Source organism: Notechis scutatus, chromosome 6, assembly GCF_049901735.1.
Source record: "Notechis scutatus isolate UNSWTSFEM ecotype Mainland chromosome 6, rNotScu1.2, whole genome shotgun sequence".
Taxonomy (NCBI): Eukaryota; Metazoa; Chordata; class Lepidosauria; order Squamata; family Elapidae; genus Notechis; species Notechis scutatus.
The window spans coordinates 20,598,769-20,626,096 of record NC_142014.1 but is presented as its reverse complement, the minus strand read 5'-3'; the positions used below and the strand labels follow the sequence as shown (position 1 = coordinate 20,626,096).

The 27,328-nt window shown below is 40.0% G+C and overlaps 1 protein-coding gene across 3 annotated transcripts in view; it reads left to right on the top strand.

The window, feature by feature from the left end:
• Positions 1-27,328, top strand: part of SCUBE1 (signal peptide, CUB domain and EGF like domain containing 1) — a 186,715-nt gene that overhangs the window by 139,555 nt on the left and 19,832 nt on the right. For all 3 annotated transcript variants that reach the window (XM_087969451.1, XM_087969453.1, XM_087969452.1), the window contains 5 exons: positions 8,362-8,484; positions 20,372-20,488; positions 21,098-21,220; positions 24,076-24,195; positions 25,901-25,993. In XM_087969451.1, the coding sequence (XP_087825577.1) occupies positions 8,362-8,484; positions 20,372-20,488; positions 21,098-21,220; positions 24,076-24,195; positions 25,901-25,993 (576 nt within the window). The remainder of the gene's footprint in view (positions 1-8,361; positions 8,485-20,371; positions 20,489-21,097; positions 21,221-24,075; positions 24,196-25,900; positions 25,994-27,328) is intronic.

The window sequence follows — 27,328 nt, the reverse complement described above, 5'->3', positions numbered from 1 at the left end:
AAATTTTGAGTAGTTCAGAGAACTGGCAAATACCACCTCTGTCTGGCCCTGCCCCCATCTATTCTCTGCCTTCAGAGTCTCAGCTGATCGGCTAGGTCTTCTTTGGTTGCCCTGCACACGAGAATGGAACTGGAAAGTAGGTTAGTGGGGTGGGGAGGGAATGGGATTTTCCAGTAATGTCCCCCCCACACCCAGGAATGGGGAAGGAATGGAGCTTTTACAGTATCCTTCCCCTGCCAGCCCACCAAGCCACACCCACCAAGCCATGCTACGCCCACCAAGCCAAGCCCACAGAACCGGTATTAAAAAAAAAAGTAATCCCACCATTGTGGCACAGTCAAAGATACAACTGTGTAAAAAGAAAGAAGACAAAAGACTACACTTAAACAGTTTGGAAGGAATTGGCAGACATGATCTCAGAACCATAGGAATATATTTCAATTTCACAATCTATTAAAAAGAAAAAGGTTGAGGCCAATGGAAAAAAAAATCTTAGTAACAAATTATGCCTACCCCTTCACCCACTATTCCATTTTTAGACCATGCTGTTTTGTTTGTTTGATTGGTTGGTTCTATGTTCTGTATCACTCCATCTGTGATCTATTTACATGTGAAGAATTTGTATGGTAAGTTTTGGCTTAGCACCATTTTTTCACTCTTAAGTTCAGTCGTGGTTTTTCTCTCTTTCCCAAAACCTTTGGGGATTTTTAGCGTGTTATTTTACAGATACTAAGTAGAATACAGAGTGGTAAATAAGGAAGGCAATTCCTTAATTCAGCTTTCAGGGACTGAGGGAGCTAAATGGTGGTGTACATTATGCCTAATGTCTCAGTTGCAGAAGAGTTACCACATACATCATCATTTTGACTTAAGTTTTGTTTGCTGTCCATTCCTATGACCTAAACCCAGTGGTGAGCTTCTACCGGTTTCACAATGGTTTTGGTGGGCATGCTCTTCACCCGTGTGAACCCTAAGCAGCCAACCCCTTGCCTAAATCTCTGGAGAAAAACTTGTTTAGCAAATGGAGTTGAGATTCCATTAAGAACCATTCTCTTTCTTTCTCTCTCTCTCTTTTTTATGCAATGCAGCCATTAAGTATACTTTGAAATGTAGTTTAAAGAAAATGAGGTTCTTAGATAATTAAGTAATTATTAGGTTCTTAGGTAATTACCAGCAAGAAGTCCTTTCCTTCCCTTCCCTTCCACTTTAAATCACAGTTTCAATCATTTCCATTATAAAATCAAAATGTCTTCAATAAGAATTCTGGAAGTGCATTAGTAAGTTAACAGTGAAAGTTATAAATATATTGTACTTTCATTTGAACCCCAGACAGAAGACAACACATACTATATTAAGTTTTTGATGAAAATAAATAGTTCTAGAAATCTATTAAGAAATGAAATTTGTTTTACAATTCATTAGCAAGCATACATTTAAGAAATTGTATCAGTTACAGTACAGTAGTCACTGTACATTTCTACTTGCCTGTGTTCAGCCATTCTACATTCTAAAATAGGTAGATTTTTATACCACCCTGTTTGAGACTTTTGAAGCAACAGAATATAACTTGAAACATAAAACGGAGACCTTTAGATTAGAATCTGTGGTTTTGTTGTTATTCTGCTCTTTCCTGTAACATTTGTAATGCTTACGTTGTCCATCACTGAACATAAACTTGTATATTATTTCAGCATAAGGCATGAACTACCCAATAGCATTTTTTTCAAAGCTCAAGTATTCATAAAATGCAGTGATTCACCAAGTAAGTTTTATATCTTGTCTTTTAAACATTTGATTCATACATTCACTCCTTATTCGATCCTGGAAGATTTCTGAACAGGTAGCAAGCTGACATAACCTGGACATTAGGAATCATAGAAGATATGAAGTGAACTGGGGAGTCTGATGAGCTGTTTCTTTTCAGGTGGGGAGGGCCAGTAGAACTCCTTAGCATCAGAGTATGTTAATAATAATTTACGAAATACTAATGTTCTGATGGTCATTTCAAAAAATCCTTTCTTAGTTGTCTTCCGGTTTGAGTCTCTTCGGTGAGAGACCGAAATCCGTGATCATGCACGGTTTCGATCTGTGCTCGCCACCAGAGCGCCCCGAGCTGGCTGGTTTCGGGGCTAAGCCACCCCGTAGAGGTGGTGAAGAAGGGGGAGACTGCCAGCAGGGTCGAGGAGAGCCACATCTCTCCTCCCCAGCTGGCCATTACTCCCTTTCCCGAAGGCGGTTGCAACAGTGGTCAGAAATGGCCACCTCAAAGCAGAACTGAACTGGAAAAGAATGTGCAGGACAAAGATAAGAAGAGAAAGTTTTGGTCGACTGGGTTAAACCGAAAAAGCAACAACGTAAGGTACCCTGGAATTTAAATTAAATAACATTGTTCCCAAAGAAGATTTTGAAGCTGCAAAGGAGAGAGAGAAGGGAAAAGATTAGGGTTTTTTTTTTCTTCCCTTCCTTATACTGACAGCCAAGAGACTTAAGCAAGAAATTGAAAAAAAATCCACTTTGACATTAATAGGCATCTAAGCTGAAAATAAAACTCAAAGGGATAATAAAGATTTCTGGATATTTAAAAGTTTTTAAAAGCAGGAAAGGAGGAAAAAAAAAAGAATAAAAGGGCAGGATCTGGAAAAATGGAGGAGACTGCCTGGAACTAAGGAATGGAACTGTAACTAAAAGGAACTTACAGTGAAATTTTAACAAGATTCCTCAAAGGTACATTTTAACTGAAACTTGGCAACAAAATAATAGAACCCCAGGAAGAGAAAGTGGAAAAAAGAAGCAAGAAGAAAAAGCCTTGGATTATTTGGATTATTTGGTGGTTTTTGGTTTTTGCATCTAGATGACTAAAATTAACCGGGTGGTTGTTTAAAAGTCTTTAAAATGGTATCACTCTTAGAAGAACTGAAAATGGAACTTTAAAAATGGAAAGAAGATGCATAAGAAGGGAGAGGTTCTTTTGGCTTCGTATTTCAATTCTTAGAAATTGAGATTTGGAACTATGAGAAACAACAAGAAACACTTGCAGAACAAGAAGATTGGGACAAAGAAGAAGCCATCTTTAATGATCAAATAATTTTAAGTGGGGGGAAAAAAGAAAAGGGGGGAAAGAGAGTGAAAGATTTAAGACCAGAAAAAACTACCAAAAAGAAGAACAATTTGAAAGATAAGTATAATATTAGAAAGCAAAACAGAAGAGGGGATTACAGATGAGAGAGTTAGAAGTAGAGAGACGAGGGGGTAAAAAGGGGAGGGAGAAGAAGAGGGGGAAGAAGGTAAGGAAAAAAAGTTGTAAAAGACAGAAACAAGAAATAGAGAAACAGGGAAAAGATATAAGAATTGTAACCATAAGGTTGTTTAGAGATAATGGGTGAAAATTTAATTGTAAAAGGGATTCTGCAAAGGTACATAAGATAGCATTATTATATTACAAACAGAAATAAATTTAGAAAATATGACTAAAATGATGGATAAAATATTTACTGTAATGTAGTGGAATGTTTGCTAATAGATAAATGAATTAAAGTGAATGAGAGAATTAAGTGGGAACATTTTAATTATTATTAATGATTTATAAATAAGTGAGAAATATGGGGGGGAAAAGAATTAACTATGGAAAGTTTATAAGTGTTCCCAAGGAAATACGATATTTAATTGAAAAGAAATGTTAAAGATGTTAAGATTTTAATGAATATTAATGATAGAATTGAATTGGAATGGAATGTGTGTTTTATTTACATATATATATAAAATCTTTTCTTTTAAGAATATAGTGTGTATTTTAAGAATGTACCAAGCAGAATTCGATTGGAAGTTATGTATTATATTGAATGCTATAATTTTAAAGGTATACATTGAAGCTTAAATAAGAGTTTGAATGGATAAAATTAAAAGATATAAAGGTGTCATTCTCCAATTGGTAACTACAGGGAAAAACTTGTTTAATGAGAAAAGGTAATATCAAATTGAAACAGCACAGACAAAAGTATAAATATAATGATTTGAATTGAGATGAGATAATTAAAATAAAGTTGAGAAAATTAAAAGAGGGGGAAAACTATGTAGAAAATATAAAACAGTAATAAGATATGGAATAGAATATAAAAATGAACATGAAATTGAGTTTTGTGTCTGTATGAAGAAATGATAACCTGGGACCATGCTATTTTTTAAAAAAAGATGTTTTATTTGTATTTTGTTTTTGTGAAAACCCAAATAATTTTTATATAGGCCCCCAAGCCCCCAGGCCCCACAGGCCCCCCCCCCCCCAGCGTGGGCCGCCGGCCCCGGGGGGGGGGGGGGGGGGCCCCCCCGGGCCGCCGCTCTTTTTATATTAAAAAAAAAGATACCAGGCTGTGTAAAAACAAATGAGGTTCATTCTTTTCAGGAATAAGAATCATTTGGTATTTTCATATGTTATTTATAAGAGCCAGTTTGGTCTTTATGGTTAAAGCGCCAGGCTAGAAATCAGAGAGACTGTGAGTTCAAGTCGTGCCTTCGCCATGCCAGCCAACTGAGTGACTTTGGGCCAGTCACACTCTCTCTCTCTCAGGCCAGTCCACCCACAGGGTTGCTGTGGGGAGAACAGGAGAAGGAAAGTGTAATGGATATGCTTGCCACCTTGAGTTATTTGTTAAAATAATAAAGGCGGGATACAAATCAATAAAATAAAATCAATAAATTTGTGGAAAGAAAAATAAAAGAGGCCATTGACTTGCTAAGGGGTGATCCCTTTGAAACTAAGAGTTATTTATGTTGCTTGCAATGTTTTTCCAGAGCTGACAAATCAGACAGTCACATTCTGATCTATACTGACTAAAGTCTGGGATTATATAGCGAGGAATACTGACTTAAATAATATACATCTGAGATCATCAGTGCTCCTACCGTGTTTCTCCAACAATACAGCCTCCACCAATAGGAAGACCCAGCATGTTTTCTAGGCATAAAATCAAATTAAGCCCCTCCCCCAAATTTAGGCCTAGTTTAAAACATGCAAAATAGGGGGAAGGGTGGGGGGACTTGCCATTTGGAGTGCCGTTGGAGCTGCCTCTGCCATTTGGAGCCGCCGCCACCGTTTGGAGTGCCGTTGGAGCTGCTGCCGCCGTTTGGAGCTGCCTCTGCCGTTTGGAGCCGCCACCATTTGGAGTGCCGTTGGAGCTGCTGCTGCCATTTGGAGCTGCCTCTGCCGTTTGGAGCTGCCTCTGCTGTTTGGAGCTGCCTCTGCCGTTTGGAGCTGCCTCTGCCGTTTGGAGCTGCCGCTTCCGCGTTTGGAGCACTGCCGCTGTTTGGAGCACCACCGCCACTCCAAACACGGCAGCAGCTCAAACACGGGCGGCAGCTCAAAGCGTGACGATGGCACTCAACCGGCGGCGCTCTGCTTCTGTGTTTGGAGCTGCCTCTGCCGTTTGGAGCCGCTGCCGCTGTTTGGAGTGCCGCCATCATGTTTGGAGCTGCCGCTTCCGTGTTTGGAGCTGCCGCCGTGTTTGGAGTGGCGGTGGTGCTCCAAACAGCGGCAGTGCTCAAGCGGAAGTGGCAGCTTCAAGCGGCGGCGGCGGCTCCAAGCGGCAGAGGCAGCTCCAAGCGGCAGAGGCAGCTCCAAACAGCAGAGGCAGCTCCAAACGGCAGAGGCAGTTCAAGCGGCAGCAGCAGCTCCAACGGCACTCCAAGCGGTGGCGGCTCCAAGCGGCAGAGGCAGCTCAAGCGGCAGAGGCAGCTCCAACGGCACTCCAAGCGGCGGCGGCGGCTCCAAGCGGCAGAAGCAGCTCCAAAGCGGCAGAGGCAGCTCCAAGCGGCGGAAGCAGCTCCAACGGCACTCAAATGGCGGCAGCGGCTCCAAACGGCAGAGGCAGCTCCAAGCGGCGGCAGCAGCTCCAGCGGCACTCCAAGCGGCAGCGGAATGGGCAGAAGGGAAAGCAATAGCGGCAGGTGCCAAAGGTCTTGGGTCTGCAGCAAAGGTGTTTGGTGGGAGTAGGAGCTCTCTGCGCTTACGCCATGATCGCCCGTTAGCGGCTGGTGGCGAGGCTGCCGGAGCGCTCTAGATGAGGATGAAAGGGGGAAATTAAGTTACCCCGAAAAGGCGGCCTAGCCGTTTTTGAGAGCTCAAAAATAAGGCCCGGCCTTAATATGTGAGAAACTCGGTAGCAGAAAGGCAGTGTGGTGTTTTCGGGCAGAGAAATTTGGAGTTTAGACATTATAATTGTTCTGGATGCAGTGTTTCATATAAGATCAATGCAGTGCATGATTGCAGCTGTTTCAGTAGCTTCAAATTAGAGTTCTGGGGTTCATCAGTTCTATAATTTAAACCAAAAAATAAGTTGGTCCCTTTTCAATCTTATGCTAATTCTTTTGAGTTCCTGCTTAATAACATCAACAGTCAAAGAGTGTTGATGTTATTCCATTTCTACTCTTAGTTCATATAATCAGTCAGTAGTAGATACACTACTTGTATACTCAGTCAAGGTAGGAAATATACATTATCGTTATTCTTTAACCAAATTACTCTCCCCTCCGTTGTCAATTAAAATTATATATTTTGTTAGGACAAGATACTGCAGTCCTGGCAAACTGTTAATACAAGAAGTTATAATTTATAAAGATCCTTAATAAGAGAAGTTTGTTGCTCTCCTGGAATCAGGAAAAATCCTTATGCTTATCTTCTTATGGTTCCATGAAGTTATTAAGCTCTTATACAGGTAATCCTTGCCTTACAACAGTTCATTTAGTGACTGTTCAAAGTTACAATGGCTCTGAAAAAAGTGACAGGACCATTTTTCACACTTACAACCATTGCAGCATCCCCATAGTCATGTGACCAAAATTCAGACACTTGACTCATAATCATGATAGTTGTAGTGCCCGGGGTCATGTGATCACATTATGATCAGTTCCTTGCAACCAAAGTCACTGGGGAAGCCAGATTCACTTAACAACCATGATACTAACATCACAACTGCAATGAAACACTTAAGAACTGTGGCAAGCAAGATTGTAAAATGGTGCAGGTTCACTTAACAAATGTTTCACTTAGCAACAGAAATGTTGGGCTCAGTTGTGGTCATAAGCTGAGGACTACCTATTTTAAAGCATCATATGAAACCATATGCAATGTATGAAAGGCATATTCATCTTCAAGTAGATAACATTCTGACACTTGGTCATAACTGGGAACTTCTTATGGATTTTTGATGTAAACATTTAAAAAATGAGCTTGTGATTTATGGCTGTGATGATTAGGCAGGGTGGATTATCGAAAGAGTATTATGATGTAACTTGAAAGAGAGGTTAAAATATAACAGTATTTATAAACTGCTGTGAAGAATATCAAAAGCCACATCTTTGTATCTTATTTCTTTCTTTTCTCGTTATTTTTTCTATTCTTGTATTTTTTGCTTTCTCTCTGCTTTCTTTCTTTGCCTTTCTCTTGTTTTTAATCTGTCTTTGATTATCTGTTATCTGTTAAGCACCAGTCAAAGCACAAGGTCAGCAAAGGGAATGTGGAGATGGGAAAGATGCCAAGGCAAAGTCTGCTTCTAAAACAACCTGAGAACTTTTAATTGGACATTGACTGATAACAGGGGGATGGATGTCCAGGAAAAGTGAACTGCATCGTTTTTGTGCCAAGCCAAAAGATCGTGCCTGCTCTAATCTGTAACCATTTATTTCTCAATAAAATATAATATTGGAAAAAGAAATGAACCAGGAGTCTTTCTTCGCTAATTAAATTAAGTGGGATGGGTGACAGAAAGGCAAGAAGTTTGGGGATGACCAAAACCAGTGCAAAGGTTAAAGAGAAAGGGATAAGCAAGGAAAGGTGCATAGTTTGGACAGAACAGTGGGCAGACATGAAAGAATCAAGATTAAATCATAGAAAAGGTGAGATAAAAAGTTTCCAAGTAGCTAGGGAAGATTTTGTAGAATGCATTCTACACTAAAGGGGCAGAAACATGGGAGATATTAATTGAACTTTCAAATATATATTAACTGAATATTTTTGACTGTGTAATACACGTGAAAACCCTTTATAGGCTGAAGCAATCTTTGCACAAGTGGAATGTGATTGCGCAACTGCAGTTTATTTGCTCTTCATTTGCTTTCCTCAATATATTTTCCATCTTAGTTGCACCATTGGGGAGAAGGTTTAGGTTGAACTGTTCTTTTATTTGCCCAAATCTTCTGGTCTGTTAAAATTTGTTTTTTTTTTTTTCTTCCACTATGGGCAGATATGGGAATCTTCACTCAAATAAAATTTTCCACCAAATTTAAGATGATATATAATATTTGTAGGTAATTTCTCTTAGAAGTACAAGACTGATATCTTATTCTGGTTTCTTCACCTGCTGTTTCTGACAGATATAGATGAATGTCTGGTGAACAATGGCGGCTGTGATCACTTCTGCAGAAACACAGTGGGAAGCTTTGAATGCAGTTGCCAAAAGGGCTACAAATTGCTAACAGATGAACGAACCTGCCAAGGTAATTGCTTAAATTAAATCTTAATTCCTTTCTTCTTACATAGTGAGGGCAATGAGTGCCCATCAAAATGTTTCTGGTTTGTTTGTTTTTTTTCTTTTCCTAAGGAGACCTTGAAGACTGGACACAGAGGAAAAAGAAAATGGAAGGAGGTTTTTTTAGAAATCATAAACAAAAGGATAAATTTTACTTGTCCCAAAGGTGCTTTTTCAAAAGGCAATTGGACTTTCTCGGGGTTTTTTTTTAAAGACATTTCACTTCTCATCCAAGAAGCTTCATCAGCTCTGACTAGATGCAGGGGAATGGAAGGATTTATACTGCTTGCAGACAGCTGGTCATTTGCATCCTTTTAGAGAGTTGCTCTGGCTGCCTGGAGGTTTATTTTATTTATTTATTTATTTATTTATTTATTTGATTTGCCAATTGTTTACAAGATAATAAGTATAAGTGTATACATAGTTGTGAATACATGAAATGGGTACATATAAGAAAAATAAAAGAATAAGAGAAACAATAGGACAGGGACGGTAGGCACGTTGGTGCGCTTATGCACGCCCCCTACAGACCTCTTAGGAAAGGGTCAATAGTAGACAGTCTAAGGTTAAAGTTTTTGGGGTTTGGGGAAGAGACTACAGAGTCGGGTAGAGTATTCCAGACATTGACCACTCTATTGCTGAAGTCGTATTTCCTGCAATCAAGTTTGGTGCGGTTTACTTTGAGTTTGTATCTATTGAGTGCTCTTGTGTTGTTATGGTTGTATCTGTATCATCAGGTTCACCTGAGTGGTGCAAGTGGTTGGAGCCTTTTTGACAGCACAGATAAAGTTGGGTTGACTGATTTTGTCAACCCAACTTATACATATCTACTCCTGTATACTACTAGGGTTCACATATCTACCAGCTACTGTTCTGAAAATTAAACCAGGACTGAACCAGTAGTGGGATTCAAAAATTTTTACTACCGGTTCTGTGGGCGTGGCTTGGTGGGCGTGGCAGGGGAAGGATACTGTAAAATCTCCAGTCAGAGGTGGGATTTGCCGGTTCTCCAAACTACTCAAAATTTCTGCTACCGGTTCTCCAGAGCTGGTCAGAACCTGTTGAATACCACCTCTGGACTGAACTATTAGTATCACCAATTACCAATAGCCCACACATTGAGGGATTAGTCAAGAAATGAAAATACTATAGAGAGGAGGTGACACTGGCAACTGAAAGCCTTTTCCTTTCATCAAGTGAATAATATTCATGTGTACAGAGCTAAAGATTGTAGTTTTTAACTTTTTTTTATAATCTTTAGATGTATACATTTAAAGATACCATGAGGAAGTTATGGATGCTAAATATATGTGATAGAGAAAATGACAAGAATCAATAGACCTAAGACGCTGGGTCTGAAACTTAGCTCCTATTTTAAAACACAGAGAAGCCTATGAGATGACCAAGGATTTTATTTGTCTGATTTGTTTGAATTATCTCTTCATGCAGAAAATATTTCTTTCCTTCTCCAAAAGGGCTTTCATGCCTAAAATAGGAAAGTGTCATGAAGGTTTTATCATGTTCACTGTATCTAAGATCAGGCAGTTGTTCAAGCAGTCAGATCATCCTGCTAAGACTCCAGAAGGGAGCAAAATGCATGGGAGAGGCCATCCTGAGTTCATTCCCATTCTTTGTAAGTCATGGAAGTGCCCTTATCTGGCCTTTAGACTTTGGCTAGGAAAAGGCCAAGAAACCTCTAGAAATCTCTGCATATTTGTCATCATTACAATATGCTGTGATGATGGATGTTATTCTCGCTGTGGGATATATACTTAGCGTTGGCTGATCAAAACTGTACTGTTAGTACCTTACTAGGAGAAACAGGTGATTAATGGTCTTGTCATGATTTCCAGAAGGATAATTGGTGAACAAGGCAGGGAAGGAGGAAAGAAGGAAGGCTGATAGAGATCAAGCAATCAGTAAAGCATAAATCACCACATTTCCTTTCCTGGCAAAATGTGCTATTGTTTGTTTTCAGTAGAAGAAGCAAGAGTGGTTTGAGGTTACTCATCAAGATTTAGTTTATAAGGTTTTTTTTTTTACAAGGTTTTTGTTTTTCAAACAGCTAGAGGGAAAACATTTTTCAGTGTTGCTGAAAGACTTGTGCCAAGTTCATTCTGGCTTTTTAATCACCCCAATTAGAATTAGAAAGTTTTAATTAAACTTTCGGAAAATACAATGCATGTTGTTATTTCCTGTGAAGTGCTACTGTTCATTTTAATTCTATTTGATGGAAAATACATTTCTTGAATTTATAACACTCTGTTCCCAGACTCAAAGCACATGGGGTATAGATCTGGTGCAGCTCTTCTGGGATTGGTCCTTAAATATAGAGGGCTATTTATTTAAAAGTATGCCACTTCTCAACATCAAACTCTCCCAAGGTAACCTATAAAACAGAACTAACTTTGTGTCATGCCCCTGTCGGAGTCTGAATCTGAGGAGGAAGACGAACAGCTGACAGGAAGTGGGAGTGTGGCTCCGTTGGTTGTGGAGGAAATTGGGGAAGGGCAAAGCCTGGCTGGGCAGAGCAGGAGAGAGCTAGAACAAGTGAGAGGTAGAACAAGTGAGAGAGAGTTCAGAGTAAGACCCAGGCCCACCCACCCCTTCATCCTAGGGCACACAGGGAGGAACAGAGAAGAGAGCAACGTGGGTTGTGTGGCTTAAAGGGGAGGAAAGGGCCCTTATTCCCTTCATTAGCCACATCTGGGAAGAGAGTTTAAAAGAAATGCATGCTGAGTGTAGTGTCTGCTGGGAACAAATGTGAGCTTATCTTGTGTTGACTTTGGTTATCTGTGTTCCTGGCATCCTCCCAATTGTGTTGAATTACTATCCTTCACGTCTGGAATTCCTTCTCTTGCCCTGCCGGACTAATTACCTCATCTTGCCTTGATTGGACTTACAGTTACAGTTTTTGTTGACCACATTTTGGACTTGATTTTCTGCAACCAAAGGCTGTTCCTGGGAGAGTTTTTCTCCAGCCAGAAGGTAACCAGGACATTGGGGGCAAAGTTGGCGCTAATAAAGGGACTCCTACTGATTTTCTGACTGTGTTGCCTTTGTGCCACACCCCAAGTCATCACACTTTGCATACATTGGAAGACAAACTAATTTCATAGGCATAGCAGTATGATTTGTCTAAATCACTCAAATATTTTAGAAAGTATAATCCAACAGCAATAATTGCATTTTTTCATCCATCTGCAACTGATCTAGTCTGCCATGCTTATTTACCAATATTATTCCTTGTCTTAAGTCTCGCAAATCTTCTGCTCCTCAAACCCTTTTGAAGAAATGAATATTTTGATACATCTGAATAATTTCTTTCTAACAGTAAGAAGACTTTGGAATTATATTTCTTCCTTTCAAGGCTGATTGGATACTTAAGCTTTTTCTCCTACTGGTTAGCTCTATTCACAGATGACTGAAATGGATTTGATCTCCATGACAGCAAACGTAAGAAAAGATACCTTGACAGCTGGTTCTAGTCAACCATTTAACTAAGTTAATAGTCTATTGCAGGAGTCTTCAAACTTGACAGCTTTAAGACTTGTGAACTTCAACTCCCAGAATTCTTCCTCCAGTCATGTTCGCTCAGGAATTCTGTGAGTTGAAGTCCACAAGTCTTGAGCTTGCCAAGTCTGAAGAGCTTTGGTCTAGTGGGTGATTCAGAGTGGTACAGACTAATTTAAGTCTCACAACTTTTTTTCATCCTGACTTTTGAATGAGAGATGAGAAATAGTTAACAATTCAGCAGAGAGAAGACTCCACTTCTCACTAGAAAATATTTTAAATTTTATTTTTATTACAAGGCTAATGAATTATTCGTCCTGGAACTTTCAATCAAAAATTATGATCTTCATTTCTTCTAGTCGTATGTGAAAATATTTTGAGATCATGTGAGAAAATATATCTGTATGAGGATATAGAATTTGGCAGAAAGAAGAATTACTGGACATACCTCTTTCACTTAGGTGGAAATGTGATGAAGACTATCAGATGGTTGTAGTCTTCTCAAGCCAAGGAGTGGGGTATCCAATGTGTGGCACTCAAAAGATTGCACAGGATGGCTTACATCCAAACACAAAAAGATGTTGAAAACTCATTTTATTTAAACTCATCCTCTTTTTTGAACAAAAAATTTAGTGGCTGGATTTGGAGTATCTCTACTGTGTTCCAGACCACAGAAACTCCAGGTTCAAGATAAAGTTTGAAATGTTTCTGGCAACAGAAGATTGTGAATTCTAATATGTGAAAGAAGGATTCCAAAAGGATATAAGGCATTCTTCTCATCTTAGTTATCTTTAAGAATATACGACAACAATAACTTTTCATAACATAAGTGATTTGTATTAATTTTATAGTCATAAATCCACACAGCCATGAATTCAACTTCACATGAAGGAAGATCAAGGGAAGTACTAATGCCACTCTATAAAGCCTTAGTAAGACCACACCTAGAGTACTGCATCCAGTTTTGGTCACCACATTATAAAAAATATGTTGAGACTCTAGAAAAAGTACAGAGAAGAGCAACCAGAATGATTAGGGGACTGGAGGCTAAAACATACAACGAACGGTTGCAGGAACTGGGCTTGGCTAGTCTAGTAAAGAGAAGGACCAGGGGAGACATGATAGCGGTCTTCCAATATTTGAGGGGCTGCCACAGGGAGGAAGGGGTCAAGCTATTTTCTAAAGCGCCTGTAGGCTAGACAAGGAATAATGGATGGAAATTGAACAAGGAGAGATTTAACCTGGAAATAAGGAGAAACTTTCTGACAGTGAGAACAATCAACCCATGGAACAGATTGCCCTCGGAAGTTGTGGGAGCGCTATCACTTGAGACTTTCAAGAAGAGATTGGACTGCCATTTGTCAGAAATGGTGTAGGGTCTCCCGCTTGGGCGGGGGGTTGGACTAGATGACCTACAAGATCCCTTCCAACTCTGATTATCTGTTATCTGTTAAGATTGAGGCAGAAAATGGTGACATGTGTGCAGTCGCCATGCTTCTCCCTGATTTCTCAGTATTTTGATTTTAAGTTATTCAAACAAGCCAATTCTGCTAGCAAGTTCTATCATTGCTGATAAAGAGAACAGAGATAGTTTAGTCCTCATAAGAAAGATTTTCATTAGAGAGAAAGATGAGGCTGAAGATGCGTTGGCTTTGGCGGGGGGGGGGGGTTCTTAAGAAATCATCAGAAACTGAGAAGAAGGAAGAAGAACTGGAATGTAATGGTTGCAACTAAAATGGACTTAAATAGCTTTGAGTGTTTAAAGATCTTATGGTTTTAATTTAAAAAAGCAGAGTGGCCTGGAGGACTTGAGTTGGATTGAGGAGTGTTTATAATTATGAAGGGTTCTCTGTTATCTAGTTTGCGTTAAGGAAACATCTGCCAGAAAACAACTAAGCTCAGAGAGTACCAAGGACCTCTCATTTCAACCGTGAGCCACAAAATATTCTTCTCTATTGGTTTATAATTATACCTCTAGAAGCAAATAGATCAAAGATGCTAATGGACAGGTGTCATATTGTCTCACAGCTCTCCCACCCATCAGGCAATAATTGTATGTTGTGCTTAATCCAACTTCAATAGTTACCTTATTATTTTCACTACTAATTGATAAGCTAGAGAGACAGACTGATTTTGGGTCTTCCTCCTCTAGAAGTAATGCTTTGTGTATTGCAATACATTGAATTGTTCATGAAGCTAGACTAAAACATCCCTTCCCATAATTTCTTGAATATTAAAATGCACCAAAAATGCATTGAAGGAAATATTGGTGTAGAGTCAAATCAATTAGATAGATCCTCTTCAACAATGTGATAATTCTTTTTTGGAATAAATGATAATTATACTAAAAAGATACCTAACAATTTACTTCCTATTCTAACAGTGTTTTGCTGGAAGCTTTCTTACAAATAATTAATAAAAACAATAGCAAGCTTGTATTAAGAAAAATATAAAATTACTTTGGCAACAATCATTTAATTCCTGCCAGGCAATGGTAATGAAATTCATGCTGTGGTTACCTAATTTTACTTATTCGTGTTGTTAAATCCTGCCAAGAATGTGTAAAGAGAGAATAATCACGAATGAGTGAGGCAGTCTACAAATATGGGAAAATGATATAACAAAGACAGAAGATTCACCTCTGTGATTTGGGAAACACAGAGAAGTCCAGTTTCAGAAAGCTGCTGGCAAAATTCAAGTCTCATGCCCAAAAATGAGCTGTTTCAAGCCTTAAAGCCTTAAAGCTGCTACAAATTCACATACATCTCAGGTTCCAACACAAGGAGCAGATATTTCATGCAAAGAATGCAAGCAAACAGGGTGACTGGTTAAGCAAACAAGCAGAGTTCCAGAAGGCAAGCAAAGTGGAGAGCCAGATAATAGCAATACGACTAGAGAAATGTAAAATCGCTCATTCTTTTTTCATAATACAATTTGGGAATTTAATGGGCACTCTCTGCATGCGTCCGTTTAGCCGGTTGTGAGCACAAAATCTCAACCTAGCAGCAATATCATCTAGCCTTCTAAGAAACACGTGGATGTTGAATGAATGAATGAATGAATGAATGAATGAATTCTTTATTGGCCAAGTGTGATTAGACACACAAGGAATTTGTCTTGGTGCATGTGCTCTCAGTGTACATAAAAAGAAAAGATACATTCATCAAGAATCATAAGGTACAACACTTAATAATAGTCATAGGGTACAAATAAGCAATCAAATCATACTAGGAAACAGTCAATATAGATCGTAAGGATACAACAGACAAAGTTACAGTCATACAGTCACAAGTGGGAGGGGATGGGTGATAAGGAGTGATGAGAAGATTAATAGTAATAGTAGTGCAGACTTTGTAAATAGTTGGACAGTGTTGAGGGAATTATTTGTTTAGCAGAGTGATGGCTTTTGGGGAAAAACTCTCCTTGTGTCTAGTTCTGGTGTGCTGGGCTCTATAGCGTCGTTTTGAGGGAAGGAGTTGAAACATTTTATGTCTGGGATGTGAGGGGTCTGTAAATATTTTCACAGCCCTCTTTTTGACTCATACAGTATACAGGTCCTCAATGGAAGGGAGGTTGGTAGTAATTGTTTTTTTTTTGTTTTTGTTTTTTGCAGTCCTAATAACCCTCTGAAGTCTGTGTCTGTCTTGTTGGGTTGCAGACCCAAACCAGACAGTTATAGAGGTGCAGATGATAGAATTGTTAAGTGGATTCCGCTTATTTCCTAGATCTAGCCTATACAAAGTGGGGATCCTATGCTGGAGACAAACCTCTCTAGCTAAGGAGACGCTCTTCCGGATGTTCCCAGATTGCATCCAGGAAACTTCATCAAGTTTAGGAGGGGGCTTGAAGGGAAGCCCTTTTAGGTAGCTTCCATAGTCAGTGGTGCTTAAATATTTATGAAACCTTTGGAATGTCCATTTTTATATAAATATGACCTATAACTTGGCTGTACTTCACGCAAGACTTAAAACCAAGAGAAGGTAGTTCAACAAATCAGTCACAAACATTGTACTTCCTCATTTTATTTACTCACAACTTGATATCTCTGATTCCTCATTATTTATTTATGTACGGGAAATAAGCTATAGTTTGAAGTATTTAAGGAGCATGGAAATCTTGCATATTGAAACACTAGGATTAAAAAATGGGCAAGGGAAAATTATTTGACCAGACAGAACTCTGGAATCTTTAGTGAATGACGTCTCTCCCAGAATGACTACTACATGCTTTGTTTGTTTCTTTAAAGCATTTATATTTTGTCTTGCTAAGCATGTAAAAAAGCTTAAAACTCTAATTAAATATATGAAGAGCAATTATTTCCCCCAAACATGGGACAGAAGCATAATCCACAGCTTTTAAAATAGCAAGTAGCACCAAAGCATGTAATTGCAATAAATACCCCAATACTTGTCTGAATAAATGCAATGGAAATTTTGGATCCAATTGTGATAGTAAGTCGAGGATTACCTGTATACCTGCTTGTATCTTTTTGTTCCCACACCTGAGAAAATGTTGAAGTCTCTCGGGAGGATGGGATTTGGGAACATTTTGGTGTGGGTAGTAGTGGCTTCAGGTCTTTAATAATGAAAAACTCCTTATCCGCTACTCTGTGTTGGCTCATTTATTTAAAACTAATGTTAAAACTATTAAAACAATTATTCAGAGATAAGAAGCTTGCACGCGCATTTCCCTGAAGTATTTACACATAAGACTGTTGCTTTCTAATGGGAAGACAAAACCAATTTCTCCTTAAAAACCAGCAAAAGCAAAGCAGTCATGTTAGCAATAAGAATAAATTCAAATGGATGTCGAGATGCTATTTTGATACAGTTGAATCCGATTAACACAATAATGTGTTTTTGAAGTTGTAAAAATTAGAATTTGTCTAAGTGCTTTAACAGAACCTGTCTTAAACAAAGGGTAGACTGGATGATTTCTGAGATTCCATGAGACCACAATTTACCTTCATGCAATAATATGTATCCGTGGTGGGACTCTACCAGTTTCCTTACCACTTTGCGCGTGCATGCATCTAACGCGCGTGCAGCTTTCCAAACACCAGCTGAGGCTCTGCCACGCCAATCAGCTGAGAGGATAAAGAACAGAAAAGCACAGGGGCTGGTGGGAGAGCCGATCCTGCGCCTTTCTCTTCTTTCTCCTCTCAGCTGATCGTCGGAGGTTTTTTTTTTTTTTTTAACTACCGGTTCAGTGAAACCGGGGCGAACCGGTAGCATTTCACCACTGGTATGTATGTATGTACCGGTATGTATATAAAAATATGGCAACCCATTTTAAGCAACTCTGGATGGCTTACAACAAATATTTGAACTTCTCCTCTTTTCAGTATAGCCGTATACTTTCTATATTAGAAAAGACATGTTATTCAGTTTCATTTTGTTCCAAATAAGTGAAAAACTACAAGCAAAAGTACAACTGCCCAACATTAATCTAGGATTTTGTGCATCCTCTCATCCTCCTTGCAACCTTTGCTTGACAATACTGAATAGGACTAAGAATTAGAGGATAGACTGCAACTTTTTAAAGCCCAGTTCCTGCCTGAGTCAAACAAATGGTTGAAAGCAGAGGTTGATTAAGAGAATGAATCCTGGATACATTCTAGAGTTCTTTCTTTATCTCGTAATACGTTTGTTTTCTGTAGACTTAAGGTAGGGAAATAGCTTTCTCTTTTTCTATACAAAGTGCTGAATTCCACAACAGACTGGGGAGTCTAGAGAGAAAATATTGCACAAAATGTGGAGGCTTAACCATAGCCTAGTAGCAGGTTTTACAAAAACTCAAAGAAAAGAGTTTATGAAGTTGTAGGCATCTAAGGTCTAAAAGAAAGGGAAAGAAAGCGAGGATTACCTTTAAAAATGATCCTTTGGAGTACATAAAATGGCTCTGATTGTTTTTAAGTTGTTCTTCTTTAATATCCTCAGGATCAGTGATGATATTCAAAAATTTTTTACTACCGGTTCTGTGGGTGTGGCTTTCTGGGTGTGGCAGAGCTTGGTGGGCGTGGCAGGGGGAAGGATATACTGCAAAATCTTCATTTCCACCCCACTTCAGGGGAAGGAAACTGTGAAATCCCCATTCCCTCCCCACCCCACTAACCTGCTTTCCAGTTCTGTTCTCCTGTGCAGGGCAACAAAGGGAGACCCAGCCAATCAGCTGGGACTCGGGAGGCAGCGAATAGATGGGGACGGGGCCAACCAGAGGTGGTATTTACCGGTTCTCTGAACTACTCAAAATTTCCGCTACCGGTTCTCCAGAACCTGTCAGAACTGGCTGAATACCACCTCTGCTCAGGATCATAAGAATATAAGTAAACAAGGGCATTCTATGTGAACACCAAAACCAAAGGAACAAGAGAATTTTTTTGGGGGGGAGGAGAGGGGTATAATTTAAATCCCAAGATTCCCTTGCTTCAGACCCACACTAATCCCCTCCTCCCATTGACTGTGTTGTGTAAATAGGACTGAGAGAGGGCTGACCTTCTTCAAGATCAGAAAAAAAAATTCAAGGTAACCCCACAAAAATGAGCCTCTCTAGGAACTCCATTTGGCTTCCCATGGTCCAGGAGAGATATGGGAATTGGATGGGGTAGGAAGGGGTGAAGTTAAATCTTGCCAGTTCAGTCTGCAGTGGCTCTGATTTCAAATAAGCCACCATAGAATTTGGAAAAGTATCATTAGAAAGAAAGAAAAACCTCTCATCTGAATTAGGGATTCATATAGGCAGAGATTCCATACGTATATATTTACAGATGGCTTCTCAAAGAAACAGTTAATAATCAGTTCTTCTCCTATGTTTTGGTCATTCTGTTGAGAAACAGAGATTAAGTTATTATTAGCATCAGGCTATCTTTCAATGCACCTGGCATTTGGGTGGAAAAGGTGACACAGGTAGTTAGCCTGTTATACAAGTCTGGTTGGGGTGAAGCCCCACATGTGTAAAGCCAGAGTTGTCGTCGTCTTCTTTTTTCCCCTTACTACATTTAGGGAAAGTCATCTAAAGATAAACACATTTAGCATAATGAGGAAAAAAGTGCCAATAAATCATTCCCCCCCCCCCATTTTCTTCAATCAGAGGGTCACAAAATAGAGGTTTGGAGGCTATGAGCCACCACCATTCTTAGGTTGCTCGTCCATGCCTTCATCTATTTTTGTAAAATTCCAATCAGAATCAAAGATTTCTTTTTCATATTATCAAATGGCACTTTCTTTGCTCAGAACATTTTCAACGCAAATTGAAAAGTATCTCCCAACGTGATACTGGAATCGTCCCCAAAGGGGAACTGGGCATAATAATATATCCAAATTATCTTTTGCTTTAAGTATCTCAAGAATGAGAATGGGTGTGAAACGTTTTGAGTACTTCGAAAAAGAACATTATATACAACTATAAGCATCATGAATTTTTAAAAGTGTAATTATTAGTAAGGGCTATTTTCTTGCTAAACCGTCAAAAAACAAATTTAATGAAACTGAAATCCCAGATTGCATTAACCAGAAGTTAATTTCTGGTGTGATACAAGATAGAGATTCAGTGGTGACTCTCTGTGGTCAAAATGAACACTACAGCTGAATATGACATTTCAAACCCATTTTTTAAATACCAGTTTGGTCCTCTTTCTTTTTACTCAGCAGCTGCCTTAAGTGACATTTTAATGGAAATAATCTTTTGGAAAGAAAATACAGAAATGTATGCCATTGTTTGTGGACAATTTGTGCACATAGAAAATCAAAGCTTGTATGTTTTATTCATATCTTGGCAGCTGTTAACCATGATTTATGACAGGCTATTTCAGGGGTGTCAAACTCAAGGCCCGGGGCCAGATCCGGCCCACAGGGTGCTTAGGGGCCGGGACCATCAAGGAGTGGATTGCTGCCTTCAGGAATTGTGGGGGCTGGCAGCAGTGATGAGGAGCTTCCCGAGGAGCCTGTGCCAAGTGCGTGTGAGTGCAGGATGATTTGTAGAAGAGAACAGCTGGAGCAGCACAGGCAACTCGGGAGTAAGGACGCAACGTAACGGCCCCTTCCTCCAGGGAATATAAGCCTGGTTTCAAAAGGTTTTTGCCTCTGCAGCAGGCAAAAACGCTCTAAGAACCCAGCATTGTGTGTAGAGACTCCGGCTTATCTGAAGAATTCTGTTAAGGCTTTTCTGGTTGGACTAATTGGCTGCAAGCCATCTTTTATCTACAAAGAAGTTTATTTGTAGATTAAAGCTGTGAAGGTTTGAGTTGCTGCATTTGTTTGAGATTTTCTTGCTGGTAACAGGGTTGGGTCAGAACAATTTACAACTTCTTATACTACTTCCTCTCTCCCTTTTTTTAAATCAAGATATAGACGAATGTTCATTTGAAAGGACCTGTGACCATACCTGCATCAACTATCCTGGAAGTTTTGAATGCTTATGTCACAACGGTTATACGTTATATGGAATGACACATTGTGGAGGTTGGAAGTTTGACTCTCTTTTATTCTTTTTTGCATGAAATTCTTTGATAAAGCAATGTTGTCAAAATTGCATTAACCAGAGGGCAGATTTTGAAATAGGCAAAGCACCTTTAAAAAATGAAAAGACAAAAGAAAATCTAATTGCAAAAATGAGGGAATGTTATTCGCATTTGTAGATTTCTTAGCATTCGTTATTCTGCATTTTAATGTTTGATCAATTGTTCATAAAAAGAACATTTTCATGTAAATGGCTGTTAAAGTGGTCATGGCTGTGATTCAGATACAGAGGTAAAAAGATGCTGTGAAGAGCAGAGTAACTCCTTAAGCAGCTCTGATTGTGTGACTGCCACAATCCCAGGAAAAGATGTTTTTGGTTATAGTGGGTAGAGTTCAGGGGTGGGATCCGACCAGTGTAACTACCAGTTGGGTGATTTATGTTTTGCTTTGGGTTGTTTTTTTTTTTTTTTAGAAACAGTGAACATTGCTATAAAATATTGCATTTAATATTATTAAATATTAAAATGCAATGTAGTACTTCTTAACTCTTGTTCATGCAAATAAAAACAAACCCTTACAAGGCAATGCTATTTAATTTAAATATATCTTTAGATGTAGATGAATGTAGCATCAACAATGGAAGCTGTGATTATGGATGTCTTAATACTGTGGGAACTTATGAATGTTTATGTCCATCTGGAAAAAAATTACACTGGAATAAAAAAGATTGTGTTGGTAAGTAACACTTTGTAGTAGACATTTTCCATTCTTTCACCTTTTGTATTAATGAAAGGTTATAAACTGAAGGTCTGAGTAAATAAATTTTATTTTTCAAGCCTAATAGTGTACCAATTCAATATGTATTGTATATTGTAAAACTGAGTTCCTTCTCTTTCCTTTGTTGCACAAATTCTTCCTTCCCTTTCATTTCATTCTTAATCACATTTCCTTGAGCATTTTGTCCAAAGGAGGAAAGAAGTAACTGCTTTCAGTTTTATTTCTTATTTATTTATTTTTATAGAGTAGCAGTTTCCAAGTGGTGCGATCCATTAGCCAAAAAAAAGCATAATAGCAATATACTAATAATACAAAAATAATAATCTTTAAAATCATATTAGAAATGACAAATGAAAAAATGTAAGTGCTTTGATGATAGTTCATAAATAAATCAAATCTGAACAACTCTGATTTTAAGGGTTTTCTAAAGGTCTAGAGGGAACACCCAAATTTCCTTGATGAAAAGCAGGACTTTGTCGCTTTGCCCTGGATCTCATGTTGGTGAAGCCCGTTAACTACCTCTACCCTATCTGGATTGGTAGGATTTACTTGAAATATATAGCCATGTCAGTATTTAGATGTCAAACTACATAGGCCAGCACTGTGAATTGTACCTTAGAGGCCTACTGGTAAACATCACAATTGTTCTGACCAAGGCTTCCTGAGACACCAACAAACACATATAAAATCCAAAACTCTTTTATTTTAGTTCAATGGCTGTGAATTATCATCATTCTCAGCCTGGAATGAGTCTTAACCTTAATAATTAGTCCTAGGAATGTCTGCCAAAGTTCTTTGTAAGACGTCTGATAAGAACGCAACTTATCTTACTTGAAGTACTGCCAACGACTAAAGTACCAATTAGTCTTTCCAAAACCACGGAGCTTTCAGAGTCCAAACCGATCAGAGCGAACGACTTTGCTTCCTGCAAAGGTTTTCCTACCTTTGAACATTCTTTATATCTTATGGGAGGGCCAATCATCTCCAAGCCTTACTCCCGAGTCGCCCCTTTTGTCTTAGCTGCTCTTGCCTTCTGGCAGCTCTGTGCACACACACACTGGGAGCAGGCTCCCCTAGTTCCTCTGCCTCACTGCTGCCATATTCTGGAGACTCTAGAGTCAGCACATAACTCCCAGATGGTCCTGTCCCCATCTCTGCATCGGACGCAGGACCCTCATCCGAGTCCTTGCCAGACTCCCGGATTGGTCCCTATTCTTCCCCACTGTCCGATTCTACTGCCATCAGCACAAGCTGCCAGCAAACCACAACACTAGTATCCTCAGCACTGATATGTGAATAATGACTCTTATCCTGCAATGAGCATTTGAGACCAACAGCTGTTTTTAGAGGCTGCATTAACAGAGGGATAGAATCAAGATCACGTGAAGTGTTAACACCACTTTATAATGCCTTGGTAAGGCTACACTGGAATACTGCATCCAGTTTTGGTTGCCACAGTGTAAAAAAGATGTTAAGACTCTTGAAAGAGTACAGAGAAGAGCAACAAAGATGATGATTAGGGGACTGGAGGCTAAAACATATAAAGAACAGTTGCTGGAATTGGGTATGTCTAGTTTAATGAAAAGAAGGACTTAGGGGTGGCATGATAGCAGTGTTCCAAAATCTCAGGGGCTGCCACAAAGAAGAGAGAGTCAATCTATTCTCCAAAGCACCAGAAGGGCAGGACAAGAAGCAATGGGTGGAAACTAACCAAGGAAATAAGCAACCTAGAACTAAGAAGAAATTTCCTGACAGTTAGAACAATTAATCAGTGGAACAATTTGCTTCCAGAAGTTGTAAATGCTCCAACACTGGAAGTTTTTAAGAAGAGATTGGATGACCATTTTTCTGAAATAGTATAGGGTTTCCTGCCTGAGCAGGGCGTTGGACTAGAAGACCTCCAAGGTCCCTTCCAAGTCCATTATTCTACTCTACTCTACTCTACTCTGCTCTGCTCTGCTCTGCTCTGCTCTACTCTACTCTGCTCTACCCTAACCTACCCTACTCTACTCTACTCTACTCTACTCTACTCTATATAGCAAATTGAAGGAATCTAACCCATAGGTGAAAAGGATGAGGGATACTGGGTATGCTTCTTCAGGAAAAGCTGCAACACCGTGTTTCTCTATATAAGGCTTTTTTTTTTTTTTTTTTGAGCCCAAAAATGGCTAGGCTGTCTTTTGGGGTGACTTAATCCCCTTGCATCTTGGGGGGGGGCAGCGACGGCTGATGTTGACCTCGGCTACTTCATATCGTCACGCAGGCAGCACCATACCGGTGCACAAGTACTTCTACCAAGCCCCCTCACCATTCCCCCATTTACATGTTTTAATATAGGCCTTAATTTGGGAGGGGCTAATTTCATTTCATGCCTATAAAACATGCTGCTTCCTATTGGGGAGGCCGTATAGAAACAGGGTAGTAGCAGTGTCAAAGTGCACTTATCTTTCATTCTGGATATATCTTAGAAACTTATTTAAAGGGAATCCCATGAGCTAGAGCCAGGGGCGTCATATTGGCAGCCCGTGGCCCGGATGCATCACGCACAAGCCACACCCATCCCAACTCCACGAAGGCAAAAACATCATCATACATCATATGACATCAATGTGACAGGGAGAAATTTGACATCCTTGGATTTATTTATTTATTTAGCATTTTGGCTTATGCTCGCGGGACCTATTCAGTTTGTTTCAGCCTGGCTCACTTGCTTGCTCTGCTCACCCCACTTGGAAGCAAGAGGAACCTGATTGCAAGATCTATCCTCCAGTCATCTGAATGAGTCACTTCCTTCCTGCTTTTTTCTTCCTCAGAGATGGTGAAATGTTTGCCCGGTGCCAATCCAGTTCCCAAAGCTCAGTTGCTCTGTAGCAAATCAGGAGGAATTGAGAACTGTTTCTTATTCTGTCCATCCAACACCCTTTTCGTTCCAGGTTGGTATCTAAAAAACATTTTTTTTTCCCCTGGTCCATAAAATAAATTACACAGAGATGTCTATAAGGTCTATTGAAAAAGGTCAAGATGGTGTCACAACGATGCAATAGAAGTTCCACCCATTTTTACGTGCAACATACGTACTAGCTGCATTCTTGACTTTTGACCACCCAGTGGCATTAAAAGTGAGTTAAAATGCATTTCAGCAAGTACTGTTCAAACAAATTGTTTGTAAATATAACAGGAGCAAGACTAATGGGAAGAATATTCAGTAAAGCTATGTGTAAGCTATTACTAATAATTAGGTTATTGTACAAAAGAGTTGAGCATTGTGGTTACCCTTTGAGGCCTTTCACTGACCATTCAATCATGGTCCCTGTCAAATGGCCTTACTAGGTTGAATTAAAAGGGACACCTTTTGGCCATTTAAAAGCATATCCTTACCTTCAAACGTTGGCCAGGGGACATTCCAGTTTTTTCAAACAAGATTTTTCTCCTCTACACTGAGTACTCTGGCTCACCTATACAGGCGGTAGGGAAAATTTTTGGTACCTCCCCAAACTCTTCTCTGGTCTGGCATTGTCATATGGCAATAGCTGGTTGGCCTTGTAGGCAGCTGATATGCACTGAACAATGAACTTATTTTTCTCTGTTCCGGAAATCATAGTGAAAAGCACCCCAACTAGCATCTGGTAGCAACCCATACTGGAGCTGTCTTTGAATGCGCTTGTAAAATGCTTGTGTAGTCCAATTCTGGGACAGAAGTTTCTTCACAGGCTGGTGAACATTTGGTGGGATACAGTGGTGGGATTCAAAATTTTGTACTACCAGTTCTGTGGGGAAGGATACTGTAAAATCGCCATTCCCTCTCCACTCCAGGGGAAAGTTACTGCAAAATCCCTATTCCTTCCCCATCCCACTAACCTGCTTTCCAGCTCCGTTCTCCTGTGCAGGGCAACAAAAGAAAACCCAGCCAATCATCTGGGACTTGGGAGGCAGAGAATAGTTGGGGGTGGGGCCAGTCAGAGGTGTTATTCCGAATTACTCAAAATTTCCGCTACCAGTTCTCCAGAACTGGTCTGATTCTGCTGAATACCACCTCTGGTAGGACAGGAAGGAAATACAATCCTCATAGCTTGGTGAAGAAGAACAGCATCATTTGCACGGCAGGGGAGTGTGTGTGTGTGTGTGTGTATAAGAGAGAGAGAGGAGGGGGGAGGGAGGGAGAGGGAGAGAGAACAGCAAATTTTTCTGCTGCCCCGGAACCTGTAGAACAAGGGTGTCAAGCTTGTATCACCACAGCAGCATCACATGACGTATCATGAGTTTTTTCGCCGTTGCTAAACCGGGCGTGGGCGTGGCCAGCGCGTGATGCATCTGGCCCGCAGGCCGTGAGTTTGACACCCCTGCTGTAGAAAGAATCCTTATGTGACTGTTGACCTAAGCTTTTCTCTGGCTTCATCCTATTCCACAGCTAGCAGCTATGAGGGAAAAATTATTTACAGATATAAATGACTCCTTTCTTTATTATTATTTTGATCAACTAAACATGTGTCAAACTGATTGGGCAACATCTGGATGTCAAGACAGCCTTGTACCCAGCTATTTTAATTAACTTGAATAGATTTTAACAATATTTCTATAAATCAATGGAAGGAAAGGAATGTACTGATATATATATATTTCTCTTTTTATTTTGTTCAGACTCAGAAAATAGCTATTCAGTAAGCTGTGGCATGCCAGTACAACAGGGCAAGTCACAACAAAAACGCAACAGTACACTTCCAGGTTGTATGGGTAAGAATACTCTTTGCAATTTGTTGACGTAGTTAGTTTAACACCTGCATCCTAACAATTTTGGTGAGTGACCCTATTCTGTCTTCTGGGTATAGGATTTTAAAGGGAAGTTTCTTTAAGGAAATACAAAGTAATATTCTGTGTATTTCAAATCTGAAGAGGAAGAGAAATGCTCTAGAGCAGGGGTCCCCAACCACCGGTCCACGGACCGGTACCGGGCCGCGGAACAACTCCTACCGGGCCAGGGCGCGCCATCTTTTCATGAAAAGTGCTTCCGGTGAGCTTTTCCGGTAGAAAGCTCACCGAAGCACGTTTTCATCAAAAAGATGGCGGCGTAGCTAGCTCGGTGAGCTTTCCGGTAGAAAGCCATTTCTCCGGAAAGCTCAGAAAGCTCACCGGTGAGTCACGGAAGCACTTTTTCATCAAAAAAAGATGGCGGCGCCCAGCTGATGCCGGTACCGGGCCACGGCGCCCAGCTGATGCCGGTACCGGGCCGCGGCGTCAAAAAGGTTGGGGATCACTGCTCTAGAGCAGGGGTCTCCAACCTTGGCAACTTTAAGCCTGGAGGACTTCAACTCCCAGAATTCCCCAGCCAGCTTTTTTTAAAAGAGTTAGTGATTATATATTCGCAATAAGATGTATTTGTAAATATATCACCAATATTGATAACAAACAAGGAACCATAGACTGTCGATAGTAGAATTGTTAGTTTTTAATCATTTTCTTTTTTCCTATTTCTTTTTCTTCTTCTTTTGTGTGTTGTGTATGTGTTTGTTTGATATTTTAGTTTTATAATCAATAAGGTTTGTTGTAAAAAATAAAAATAAAGAGGGCCTGTTGAGAACTCCTCCCCGCTGAAGTTTATGTGAAATGGGCTATATAACGGCCTGTGGCAGTCCCCACTTTATCTCCTCCTTGAAGGTACATGTAGCCCCTACCTTGTCAATATTCCAAAAGGAATAGGTGAGCTGAGGTGAGCCTCAGCCTCTTGGAATCCTGAGACATGGCGTTCTCAGGGGTGGGCTTCAACATTTTTAGCAAAGGGTTCTCTGCCTGGTTGACCATGGTGGGCGTGGCCTAGTTGGCTTCCTGCTCCACAGCGGGAGGGGTGTTGTTGCCCTCCCCGAGCTCTGGAGGCTTTCCTTGAGCCTCCGGGAGGGCAAAAACCTCCCTCGGCTCTGGAGACTCTCTGGAAGCTGGAAACGGGCCCATTTCCGGCCTACCCAAACTTCCGGGAGGCCTGTTTTTCGCCCTCTCTGGGCCTCCATGCAGGCCTGCACTTACCTACATCCAAAATGGGCCGCGTACGGATTCCTGGGAGGGGCGGGATGGAGT